Source organism: Paramormyrops kingsleyae, chromosome 13 (genome assembly GCF_048594095.1).
Source record: "Paramormyrops kingsleyae isolate MSU_618 chromosome 13, PKINGS_0.4, whole genome shotgun sequence".
Lineage (NCBI taxonomy): Eukaryota > Metazoa > Chordata > Actinopteri > Osteoglossiformes > Mormyridae > Paramormyrops > Paramormyrops kingsleyae.
The window spans coordinates 7,427,465-7,440,712 of record NC_132809.1 but is presented as its reverse complement, the minus strand read 5'-3'; the positions used below and the strand labels follow the sequence as shown (position 1 = coordinate 7,440,712).

At 44.2% G+C, this 13,248-nt stretch overlaps 1 protein-coding gene across 1 annotated transcript; it reads right to left on the bottom strand.

The window, feature by feature from the left end:
• Positions 1 to 3,876: 3,876 nt before the first annotated feature.
• On the bottom strand, positions 3,877 to 11,759 carry LOC111858177 (E3 ubiquitin-protein ligase AMFR-like). The gene is made up of 13 exons (XM_023839715.2): positions 10,900 to 11,759; positions 10,666 to 10,758; positions 10,220 to 10,384; positions 9,853 to 10,005; positions 9,612 to 9,652; positions 9,307 to 9,439; positions 8,946 to 9,079; positions 8,696 to 8,806; positions 8,416 to 8,606; positions 8,191 to 8,294; positions 7,969 to 8,103; positions 7,220 to 7,398; positions 3,877 to 6,583 (listed from the first exon to the last, which is right to left on the bottom strand). The coding sequence occupies exons 1-13, from the start codon at positions 11,143 to 11,145 to the stop codon at positions 6,412 to 6,414; spliced, it is 1,857 nt and encodes a 618-aa protein (XP_023695483.1). The 5' UTR covers positions 11,146 to 11,759; the 3' UTR covers positions 3,877 to 6,411.
• Positions 11,760 to 13,248: the final 1,489 nt, after the last annotated feature.

The following is a 13,248-nucleotide window of genomic DNA, read 5'->3' as shown; positions in this document are numbered from 1 at the left end:
CCAACCCCGGTGCAGTCCTACCACACTGACCTAATCACATAATCCTATAATCATGTTGTTGGTGGCATCACGATATGGGAAGGACAGTGTAAAAATATAAGGAGATAAAGATGAAAAGCTCTGAGGGAAAACCTGGTTCAGGCTGCAAAAGCTTAAGACTGAGAAGGATGTTTAACCTTTATCAGGACAATGACCCAAGACTGTGGTGACGACACTGGAGTGGGTGACCTGGAGCGGCCCAGTGTGAGGTTGAACTCGGATCCCTCTAAGAAACTGTAGAAGGACTTATGACTGTTGTCAACAATACCCATGGCTCCCGATGATTTATCCATGATTAATGATGGACTATCGGATGAGCCAGACATGTTTTGGGCAAAAGAACAGCAGCTGTGAAGGCTACCAAAAATCTTTCAGTCTATTATTGATAAGCTCAGAAAAATTGACTTAATATAACCAATAAGTTTTCAGCTTTTTTCCTTTAACTGATTGCAAAATAACAGTGAATAATGAAATACATACTAATTTCTTCCCAGTTACAAAGATACACCGGACTTCCCTTGTCCATAATATGACCACTAGACATACAGATGCAGAATTTTGTGCTTGGCAGGATATTACTACATGCTTTTACCCCTTTCAGTTACGTACACCTATGGAGTACCAGGTAGGATACACGTTTGCGTCTAGAAACATTTCAAGAATAGAGTTACAGTATATGCTCACAAAAGCCTGTCTGCACACTATTGCTCTACTGAGCTGTTATTTTTGCACTGGTGATTTTCCTGTTAGTTTTAACAAATCTTGCTGCAACAGATTGGACATTTTTTTGCTTATCACATCATTCTCTATAAACTCTAGACACTAGTACAGGGGTGGCAAACCTGATCCATGGGGAGTTGGTGCAGGTTTTTGAGATGACCTCTCAATCAGCCAATAACAGTGGGTCCCCAGGACTGGAGTTGCGAACCACTGCTTTACTACTGACTGATTGACAGATCATCCCAAAAACCCACACTGGCTCTCAATGGATCAGGTTCACTACCCCTGCTGTAGTATGTGAAAATCCTTGGAGGGCAGCCATTTCTGAGATGCTGGAATTGCCACATCTGGAACCAACAATCACAACACATTCAAAATTACTTAGATCAGGCATCTTAGCCATTCTAAGTGCATGCCGTTTGTATTCAGTTGCAGCCACATGATTTGCTGTTTGGATGAACAGGCCGTTTGCATTAGCGAGCAGGTGGCCACCGACTGTATTTGTGGTACGAGTTATGGTGCCAGTTTTAGCAACATAAATATGAACCATGGTCATTAATGGAGCACCTGCACCTGCCTACTCTTTGCATCCAGACTTGAATATTAATATTTGGACTACAAATTAGGATTTGATCATTTTGTTCATTTGACTTCCTCTGCCGGCCCCTGGAGGATGGGCTCCCCCTTAAAGTCTGGTTCCTCCCAAAGTTTCTTCCTACTAGGGTGGTTTTTCTTGCCACTGTTGCCTTTGGCTTGCTCACTGGGGGCTTTGGGCAAGACTAATGTAAAACACTTTGTTGTAATGTTGCAAAAATGTGCTATACAAATAAAACTGAATGGAATTAATTGAGTTAATGGAACACATGCCACTTGCTGCTGAGCAGCCACTCTGATCTTGAAAGCAAAGATGCCAAGTGGTGTCACATAAGGCAGAGGATCTAAAATATAGAAACCTGAAGCCTCTTAAATGAAATGGCAACAGCAGCACCTCTAGAGTGTAAATATATCACACTTCTTTCAGCTAAACTGTACTAGATGGGGGATGGTAGAAAACAATCTGCTGAACATGCTTGCTGGCTTCCCCTTTGTACCACACAGTCCCATACGGGCACCATGCTGGGCCCAAAGGGGGGGGGGGGACTACAAAGCATGTCACAATCAGAACCTCATGTAGTCATTTTCTCTGTGGAATTCAGGATGTCTTTCAAAACCAGCCCAACTACAAACAAAGTTGCCCACAGCTATTAAAAGTGCATTTAAGCATCACTGGGAAATTTGGAAGTCTAGGTTTTGCATAGTTTTATTTTTCGTCATTTGAACTGCTGAAAACTACTGTACATTACTGATGTTTTGAGTAAAAATACCACCATTCATTCCAGTTTTTAACTTATTTGTATATATTTTCATATTTGCTAGCTTTAGTTCGTTTTTTTTTTTTTTATAAACAAGTAATTTTGACACATCTGGTTGGGTACTGGTTTATAAACTTCATTGTCACTGCTCCAATACTACACCTGTACCTGGGAACTCACTGGAAGCTCAGCCTAGCTGCACTTATGCCTAGTCGACTGCGCCTAGGTTTGTAATGTGGCATTTTGCCTGACTTCTTTGTCGCTTGGACAAAGTGTCGGCAAGATAAAAATAAATGTCACATTGCTCTGGAGCTATGGTCAGGGGTGACAGTACGAGGTCCTGTGGTGAATGTCATCTCTGAAGCAAGGTCCAACAAAGCTTCTATCTAATCCATTCGTAGTTGTGAGATACTTTTGACAGGGATTAAGGGCCAGCAGGAGATTACTTGTGAAAACATTCTATAAAACACACGGAAAGGCCCATGTCTTCTCTGCCATCACCCATGTAAATCTAAATCAATATTCCTGACAGCAAAGGAAACAGAGGCAAAACCAAACAAGTTCAGAGATATTGGTGCAGTGCTTGCATATGATAATAATCGTGTCCTTTAGGCTTAACTGGATATAAAAATAAACAAGGCTACAACGTTGGTTTTTCAGCCAAATATAGGAACTAGATCCCCTTCCAAAACAGGCAAATTCATTATTCTGAGCATAGTTCAAGCCTGCATCTCTGCCCTCACTGGAGAATCTTCTGTGAGTTGACCACTTGGTTAGTTGGCCCTACTGCAAAAATCAATTACACTTCCGGGCAGCGGGACCGATCCCATCCTGAAAGATTCAAAACTGAGGGAGATCCTCTGGAACCTGAAGCGGATCTACCAGCGACCATCCCCACCTTCCTGGCCTTGACGGAGAGCACCTACTCTCCACGTGTCACTGGCCACACGAGTGCCAGGCACTGTATGAGTTTCACAGGCAAAGCTTAGCTCACCAAGGCACAGAGCTAATAGGGAGTAATGAGATGTGCATTTTGGCATGTGCTCAGGAGATTCCCGATTGGTTAAGCCCAGTGCCACGCTGGCTTACACAGAATTAAAAGTGCATGCCAATGACCTTTAATTAAATAAACAAATAAATAAAAGAGCTCATAATTCAGTTACACGGAATTAGATTGCTGCTCAATCTGAGATATAGAATATCCACAGGAAATGTAAAGCACATGTACAACTGTGTGTAGACATGCTCAGAAACTCCAGAAAGACATAGCATTCATTCTGTGCTACGAGTTCCTTTCATTAACAACAAAGAGTGCAATCAGCACTTTGTTAGCACCGTGACAACAGAGGCTTGACTTAGCAGGTGTGATAGAACAAAACAGCTCAGCATCATTGCACTGCTCCAAGTCAAAAGTCAAATGGATTGTGAGCATTTTAATGATGGGACTGATAGCTCAATGCAAATGTCAGGAGAGCTGAGAGAAGGTAACATTTTCCACACGTTTGAGGCACCACAGAATGACCTGGATGCATTTGCACTGCTGTATTTCAATCACTGCATTTTCGCCATCAAAGCTTCCCTCAGCTTGCCTGAATCTTTCAGTATCCATTTTGTCAAGCACTGTTTTTGAGTTGCATACCTCTATTTAATATCCATCATTGGGTGCAGAAGCCAGGAAAATTCATAGCATACAGAGCAAAATAAAGTATCAGTGAGACATTGGAGAATGGACATAGATCAGAAGGCAAAACACAAAAACACGGAGTCAAGTTAGTCATAGCCCTTCATTTACTGAACCCTAAAGCACAAGTAGATACTGCCCTCCAGTGGTACGACGTAGTACTTTAAAAAAAAATAAAAATAAAAAAAAACTGCTAGTTTTGCTGCGGAACTACATTTTCCCAACTGATGAGAAAGGAGTAAGAGGGTCCCAGTAGTAACTTTAATTTTACACAGGGATAATTTACATTTATTATACACTTAATTACAAAATAATTTGCAAATTCAAAATCATTGCGTCATTAATACATTGTTGATTTAGGCACAACATTTCGTTTATAAAGCAATCAAACTGCAGTTTCTTACGTGTGTAAAACTACGGCTGAAGACAGAGTGTCAGTGCAATTGGATGATTTTGCAAAATGGATCCTGCATAGTGACAAACCAAAATGCAGTGAGTGCCACTGGCATGAAAAACTGCATCACATCACAAGTAATGCAGAAGACTTTGCTTTGGAGTTTTTATCTGCTATAAGCTCTTTGGAAAGGTTTCCAGGTCCCAGTGTGTCCCTCCCTGGGATAGCCAGGTACATGCATAGGAAAGCGTCACATTGACGATAACGGGGACACAAAGGAACAGACAGGTAGAGTTTGCCAAAAACTGACAGTCTCCGTACACTGATTCTGCAGCAGCTATGTGAATATAGGCGGAACTGACAGCATACTTTAACACTAACTGTGTTCCTACCAAACCACTGGCAGAACAGTTACTGTTATTACATGTACACAGGGCTAGTTCAAGGCAAAAGGTACAGAATTCTAGTAACAAGACCAGAAATGTCAACAGACTAAGTGATGACCAGAACCTATAAGTCTCAATCCAATACTTAAATGAACTTAAACAAGCGGTAACGCACAACTGAATGGAACTGAACATATAATGCATGAACAAGCACTGACACCAATGGGACAGATCTAACAGACGAGAAGAGTCACATTATAGATTCCGGTTTTCCTATTAGATTGAAGCTGCCCATGCTGTGAGCACATATACGTTTGTCAGACAGACACATAAATTGTTAAAAACAACAAGCCTCGCAAAGTCTGTAAAGTAAACAGGGAACGCCCAGCCAGTTATTTTAGCCCTTGGGTTAAGTGACAGATCAAGACTTCACCTGCATCCTTAGCTGCAGATAAAGAGTGTGGTAATACCCACTCCGAGGACAGTTAGGACATTGACCAATAAAAGCGAAGCAGGGTCAAGCAGAAAGGAGCAGGCCCACCTCAAGCGTAACCATTCCAAAAGCAATCCAAGGTTAAGAAGCTTAAACCCTGCAGCATTTAATGCAAGCAATGTTGTTATTATAAGAACAGGAATATGCACATATAGGGCATTAGTTCAATAATGCTAATACAGCTAAGCTTGACTCTTAGACTGGAGAACATTAGGACTTGATCCCCACGGTTCATATTGCCACTTCTGCATCAGACCGTACTGCAGAATTCCTCACTGGACACTTGACGCGAACCCCTCCACGTATCTTCAAACACATGCAGAACATGCCTCACGGTCATCAGCTCACCTTCTATAAACAGCACTTTCATATTTTAGACTAACACTGGGGAGGTTCTCCTCTTTGGAAGTTTTTTGCTTTTTTGTAATGACCAGATGAATCATCATGAACCATTTGCTGTATTCTGTGACACCACTAGATGGTGCTCTCTGTTCAAAAAAGGGTTCAACGTAAACCAAGAGCACCATCTAGTAGGATCAGAATATGCAGAAAATGGTTCATAAAGTTTCATTTGCCCATCACTACTTTTTTGTTAATGTTCCAGTTATATGATAAGCCTTCTGAATTCACAACTTAAAAACCGACATAAAATTTATCCTGCACATAACATTCAAAAACAAACCAGAACCCAGAAAAGCCCCTCTTATCCAAACCAAGAAAACATCCTGCTCGTTGTGCCATCCATCCAACCAACCAGAGCACAGTCATTATGTGTCTCACTCTACCGACCACACAGAGGTAGGTAACAGCTAAAACAATTCTTCAGAAACCTACAAGCAAGGCAAGCCCTGTCCATACTCTTCATTAACATCCATGCTTTGCCTGGGATGAGATTAATTAAAGCTTTTAAGTCCTTTACATACTCAAGTCCCTTTAAGAGATTTTCTTTCACAGCAATGTCACAGCTTAGCAAAATATAACACCTTTGTGTGTATAGAACAACTCCAGTAGAAAACCATTCATCTTTTCAGCATTTTGAAGCTTAGAATTAGAGGGTTTGATCAGACAGATGTTCTGTAACTCTGTGGCTCTTAAATACAAAGTCATCAGATACCAGTTCAATGCTCCAACAAGTTCAGCTTAAAGTGAATGGCAGAGAATCTTCTCTACACTTTGTTAAACACCTGAAATAACTTTCATAATCTAAGATTTTTGTCTCAGTATTTATCTGTTGGACTAATGTCAGAGCCCTATAATTCTAAGGGGGAGGAGTCTCCCCACAGGTAGAGGGGCTAAGAGATCACTGCTGGTGTGAAAGTGAAGCACGATAGGCTTCTGGGCCAGCCTCACTGGGACAGGTCCTGCTCCTGGTGCTGGTCCTCGTCTGGGGGCCAGTGGTGTCTGCTCTCCGCAGCTGCTGCCAGCATCCGGCGACGCAGCACCACAGGGTCCGGGGAGACAGCATCACCCTCCAGGCCGTCCTCATCTCTTTCCTCTGGGGTCTTACTCAGATACCGCCTGTGGTGAGACAGGGGATTAATCGAGCAAGAAGAAGCACCCATCAGCGCAGCTGCACTCAGTGAAGCAAAACAAGGCATGAACATCAGCAAAGAAAGGAGAACCTGTCAGAGCTCCCTCTGGTGGACGAGAAAAGCAAGAATCAATGGCAGAACATAGGAACATGTAGTGATGGCCAAATTAAGCTTCATGAACCTTTTGCGGTATTTTTCCAAGGTAGCCCTCTTGGTTTGCTTTGAGGTAGGTTTTGAGGCCTTTTTGAACAGAGAGCACCATCTAGTGAGTCAGAAAGTTTAGCAAAGGGTTCCTGAAGCTTCATTTGCTCATCACTAAGTACATGCATCTCAGGGATAAATCAACTGAAGGACTCCGGTCCATATTCGAATCAAAACACAATTTAATCTGGACTGCACAACCAATGCCCCCCCCCCTGGGAAAATGTTTATCGGGGGAAGAGGACCTTGACTTTGCGTCACTGATGGAATTTGGAAATAGAGTACCCCTGATATATCTAACGGCTGGAGGTACTGCGCTGCAAGCAGCCGTACAGAAGGTAGGGGGGCGCACAGGCAGAGGGTGGACAGAAGTTCAGCCTGTAAGTGACCCTCCCAGCGGACGGCCGGGGTGGTGCAGCACCTGCGCGCTTGCTGAAGCAGCTCCTCCTTCCTCTGCAGAAGCATTCTCTGCCTCTCCACCGCCGACTTGGAGAAGCGGCCTCCCCGTGCCTCCGCAGACGGCGCCTCCTCCCTCCCACCTCTGGCCCCCGTCTGCTCCTCTGAGGCTTGGCTTTCCTGGAATGGGGCGTGCTCGCTGGGCTGAGGGAAAAGCAGAGCAATAGTATACTCAGGCCACTCAGCCAGCAGGAGTCAGGATTACACACTGGCGGGAAAATCATTACGTGGAATTTAGATGAACATGCACAGTCTGGTCCTTCTGGATATATCACTTCTAGTTTTTCATTGTTTTTTTTAATGCACAGAACAAACAGTAAACATTCAATTAAGTAAACGCTTTTCAGGTGATATCAGAAATAAAATGCTATGGTAAAAGCAGTTGGAATTGGGGTACCCAATGTGAACATCCATCAAGCCACCTATCTGTGTTGCATACATGCATGTCCTATGCAGGGTTTTGGGTGTCTGGAACACATCCCAGAGCACATATAGTCACACCTATGGACAATTTTCCATTTACAATTCACCTTAGCATGTTTTTGGACAGTGGGGGGGAAGCCTGGAGTGGGGGGGGGTCATGGAGAACCTAGAGAAAACCCCACAACGACACAGAGGCAACCTGCAAACCCCACACACGGAGCCGGGAAGGAGACTCCAATTAAAGCTATTTCCACACTGCCCCCTTGTGGCATGGAGCTACATTAAACTGACCTGTGCGGTAGAGACCCCTTGGATACGTCCCTCCAGAATGTTGTCAGTGGTGAGCTCTATGGAGCGTGTGAGCTGCAGGTCCTGCAGTACCAGTTGGTAGGGCACCTGGGGAAACATCTCGTGGATCTGATGAGCCTGTAGGGAATGTGACCGAGAAGTTCAGCCTTGAGGAGCCCATGATGCTCTCAAGCAGGAGCAACATAGCTGGTTCTGAATACTCACCATGGCATTGAGCTGGGAGTTATTGACCCGTGTCGTTCCTAGGATGCTGGTGGTGTGCATAACTTCTACTGAGAAACTAGGCAGCCAGCTAGCAATGCGAGAGCCTACAGGAGGATGCAAATACGTATTCTGTTCGGTTTGCTAGCTGGATGTTAGCGACTGCAAGCAGTACAGCATTAAAAATTACGCTAGCTTGTCAAGGTGTTTATCAGGTGTTGATCTTACCGTCAAAGTGGAAGAAGTGGTTGTGATGATTGTGGTGTGGGTGAGCGTCCGCCCCAACAACGGCGCCAATGCCATCATTGAGAAGCTCCCTCTGCTGGTCATTCCGCATCTGGCCGCCTTCGGTGATGCTCAGTGATATGCGACAGGTGGGACAGGAGGTGTCTTGCTCCAGCCAGGAACGCAGGCAGGAGCTGTGACAGCACAGACACGCCGGTGGTCAATTTGCGGGGATTTGGAGAGTGTGTTTGTCACAGTGAGGCGCTACGCTGTCGGCACTCACTTGTGGAACAGATGGCCGCAGGGCAGCTTGCGGGCCGCCTGCATGGAGTCCCAGCAGATTGCGCAGTCGTCGTCATTGTCTGCCAGCTCTTCTGGGGTGGCCAATGCGAACCTGTGAGCACACCGAGCAGAGCACACATTAGCCACCACGATGCACTGCATGGAGAAGAGCCAAAATGGACGCCACCAAAGGAAGGTTCACGCCATGACTAGGCTGTAAAAATAACTGCAGACAATCCATGGCCTCCAACCTGGCCTCCATGCTGTCGATGACACGCAGATAGTTCCTGTGACGCTGGATGCGTCGCTGCACTTCGTGGAACAGGTAGCGGAGCTGCATGAAGATCACCAAGCTGGCCATTGACAGCCAAATGTTGCCAAAGAGCTGAGGGGTTTCCGAAGATGAGAAACAACCGTTAGCTTAAAGGCTAACTCAACTGAAGGATACCCACCACATGGATGTCTATACATCTAATCACAGGTCACAAGAGCAACACAGCCATGGTCTTTGAATTATTGTCTACACTCCTTCATGTTACTCATGTCAAGCTGAACATGGCCAATAGAGCCTTGGAATGTCCCAGAAAATGTGCTTGAGAAGGATCTGCCTACCAGCATGTGAATGTGATGAATCAGGTCCAGCGAAAGGAGGGCCATCTCCATGATGAAGTCAGTGTAGTACACATAGGTACCTTTGCTCTCCCAAGTGCCCACATGGTTCAGATCCCACAGGTGAATAGTGTACCTGGGTTAGAAAGAAAAGGTCTCCTAATGAGAATGGCAGCCAAAATTTTAAGGGTGTGTGAATGATATATTCTTGAATTTCCCATTTTTTAACATCATAGTTGTGACATAATCACAAGAGATTTCTTAAACTCTCTCACTTCAAGCAGAAAACCTCCCTTAAAAAGACTAACCTTATTATGACATGTCCAGTGCAAATGGTAACCAGCAGACACTACAGAAACAGAACATCATTAACTTTTATGCAACTTGACAGCATGTACACAGACCATTGAAGTCAATTTTCAAGCAAAAGCCCAAATCTTCCCCCGCAGTAAAAATCTACTGACAAATACAAACTACAGAGGTAACTAAGTGGGCAATAAATATTGTCGACATCCTGCTCTGAGAGGAAGCAAATTTGCCACCTCCTACCTCAGCGGCCATGAAGGCCACACTGTGCAGTCCGTGGGGGTGCTCCCGCAAGCCACAGAGCACGGCCATTCCACAACAGGACACCAGCATGGCTACCAACAGGGAGAGCACACGCCCATGGTTGCTCATCGGGGTGGTGGGTGAGAAGGAGAGCTAACAGTAGGAAACGGCAGACACAAGCCAAGGCAGGCAGATGTTAGTTCACAACATAAAGTGTCACGGATGAGTCAAGACTGCTGAAAATTCAACCCCAATGTTAATTTGGTCATTTTCAGTAGCACCTTCTGTGACCAAATAAAGGCTCATGGCTATTAATGCCTTATAAACCTAAAGACCAGCAGCAACGCCCTCTGGTGGTCAAACCTACGTATTCAAAACGATCCTTGCAGAGCTGGACCATCAAGTGTAGGAAGACGAGGACGGCAAACCACAGGCACCATGAAATAACTTCCTCCAGGTTCTGCACATTCAGTACCCCAAAGATGAAGATAAATTTGTAAAAAATAAAGTTCCAGAACTTGTCCTTCAGATGCTGTGGAGAGAGCAAACAGGGTGAGGACTTAATAAAACATGTCAGGCAATTATTTTGTTTGCATATTAGAGCAACTGATATTTCAACGTTCAGGAAATATCGCTGGAATTATCGCCATTTTCAATCAAAACAAATATAAAAATAAAATCGTCCCACAAAAATGTCCAGCATAAGTCGTTAGAAAATGGATGGAAGAGTAGTAAAATGTTGTGTACCCCTGAACCTTCAAGAGACGGCGACCAGCTAACTGATTTGAATTAACACGATTCGTTTGTCCTCACCTGCTTTTCGCTGACTCTGAGAGGTCCAAACACCATGCACTGAATCATCTTGGCGACCAACATGAGCAAACAGCAAGCTGTGTTCACGAGCACCTGAAAGAAGTAATAGTTACTGAAACTTATGTTTAATACTAAATCTACTATAAGCGAAAGCAGGTTCTGCTTTTATATGTTTTTTTTTTTTTTTTTTACAAGACAGCTACTGGCAATGCAGATAAAAAAAAAGTTTCATACCCACACTAAAAGGCTATCCTTAGCTAGATACTGCAGCACGTCTGTGGCTTGGGCAGGACCCCGAAATTCATGCTCTTCATCTCCTTCAAGGGTGAGCGGCCGGTCGTCGGCCATCGGACTGTCCACTGCCAGGTCCTTCACAGCGGTGTATGCGCTCAGGATACTCCCGGCGAGCAGCACCACGCTAAGGGCTGTGTAGGTCTGCAGACTGGGCCAAGGAAACCTCTCCAAGAACAACAGGGGCATCGCGGCAGAAAATGGACAATAATGTCGCTTTTAAAGAAAGTTAACAAACCCCGATACTATGAGAATGCTGGTGGATAGGGTTCATGTGTCGGTGCTCTCCATACAGGTTTACAGCTGGATGGTGAAGTGGCTCAAGTTTAACACCCGACTTTAAGATCGCGATTTAAGTCTCTGCGTTTTCAATTCAGAAACCTTGAGAAAGCGAAGAAGGACATGTGTTTCTCCAAAAAACTACCAACTAACAGGTCGGGGGGAGGTGTGAAAAACCCAGAGCTCGGAAGCTAAGGGCAATCGGGGATCTGTTAAAAGTGTATAGCACACACCCCCCTCGCCCTGCCATAGTCCCGCGTCGATGCTGCTTATCTGGTCCAACTCCGCTCCAAGCCTGCCTTTAAAAGCAGACACGGCTCCCTGCTCGGCTGTCTTTCTGGGATAAATCCAGCTGTGACGTTAAACCGTGTCAGTCTACTGAGCGCACACAAGACCTACTTTGTTTGTTGTTGTTGTACTTTTAGCATTATTATTTATTACTACTGCTGTTTCGCTGTAGGTCGGACCTTCGCTCCTCACCCACCTCTTCCGGTTCTGCATGTCGTCACATGCTTATTTCCGGTATCGATGTCCGGAGTACTTTCTTCTTCACTTCGCCTGCTGTAGACATATTTCAGGGTTAAGTCATTTTATTTTATGACAGAACAACAGACCTGAGGTTCATAGCTAACATTTTGCCGTATTAGTTGGATATAATAAATTTTATATATTAAATACAGTTGTGTGAGTTGTGTATCAGTTTATTTCTTTCCAGTTGTTTGTTCATGGATACTGAAGTTTTTTATATTAAAATTTCAAAAACATAAAAATTACTACATTATTAGGAGAAGAAATCGCTGATGGATAGGTAATTATGAGGTTTTAAGTAGGAGGTATATGACCAGAAGATGGAGACAACTGTGAACTACCAACTCAATGGCTTGCCTGATTATATATAGTGATGCTGAATAATAATAAGATGATTTCATAGTCAAAAGTGCTGTTTGGTCAGATCACTGTTCCCTGGAGGTGTAGGTTTAAATTCAACTTTCGTTATAGTTTAGTTGAAAAAATGGAGATTATTTTTACCTAGAATAAATAGGACTGGATGCTTGTGTTGAAAGTTCCAAGGCTTAATTACTAAACAGTGGTGTTATAACTGATGGTTTTAAAGGACTTGAGAGTATTGTTTTCACCTGGAATTAAGCAGATTCAGTTTCACTGACTCTGTCACTGGATTTGCTGATTATCTACCTTGGCACCTTGTTTCCAATCTCCTCTTTAAAAAAATCCTTCCTTTAGGGCAGGGGTGGGCATTCTTATCCAGAAAGGCTGTTGTGTGGGCGGGTTTTTGCTGCAACTCCCTAATTAGATTACTAGAGGCCTGATTGGCTGAAGAGTCCTGACACCTGGGTTTGAACAAAGGTTACCTTAAAGCAGGGGTGCCCAACTCCAGTCCTGGAGGGCCGGAGCCTTGTGTAGCTTAGTTCTTTCCCTGTTCCACCATAAATGATTCAGCTGAAGAGCTGTGTGGTAATAAGCACAAGGAGTTGAATCAGGTGTGATAAATGAGGGGAAACCCAAAAATATGCAGGGCTCTGGCCCTCTAGGACTGGAGTTGGGCACCCCTGTCCTAAAGACAGGGGTGGGAAATCTTATCCGCAAAGGACCTCAGTGTATGCGGGTTTTCACTGCAACTCCCTAATTAGATTACTAATTAGAGGACTGTATTAAGACGAACTTACAGGTGGCCCTGCAACTGGCCATGTTGCCCCCGTAGCATAGAATTAAAGAGATATGTTGAATGTCCCCCTGTCACTGTGATGATTTGGGAGGTTGCAATTGTCCGACTTCGCTACTCACGATTTGGTGGAGTACCTCCAACTCCACCTAATAGACATACATATGAGGTGATTGAGGTGTGGATTGATTCTGATCATGTGTGGACTAATCATCCTGAAATTCAGATACAACGTCCATATCATCCATGATTCACTCATAATATTATTGTGTCAAGGTTGAACTGTATAACTTGTTTCTTATGAGAAGAGTCAGAATGCTTATCTTGTCCCA

What these genes read in the sequence shown, in the direction of transcription:
- LOC111858177 (XM_023839715.2), bottom strand. Translation starts at nt 11,145, where the DNA reads ATGCCCCTGTTGTTCTTGGAGAGGTTTCCTTGGCCCAGTCTGCAGACC. An exon ending in TCAGAGTCAGCGAAAAGCAG is followed by an intron (nt 10,385 to 10,665) that starts GTGAGGACAAAC and finishes CTCTCTCCACAG; the next exon opens with CATCTGAAGGACAAGTTCTG. An exon ending in TGGCCTTCATGGCCGCTGAG is followed by an intron (nt 9,653 to 9,852) that starts GTAGGAGGTGGC and finishes CTGTTTCTGTAG; the next exon opens with TGTCTGCTGGTTACCATTTG.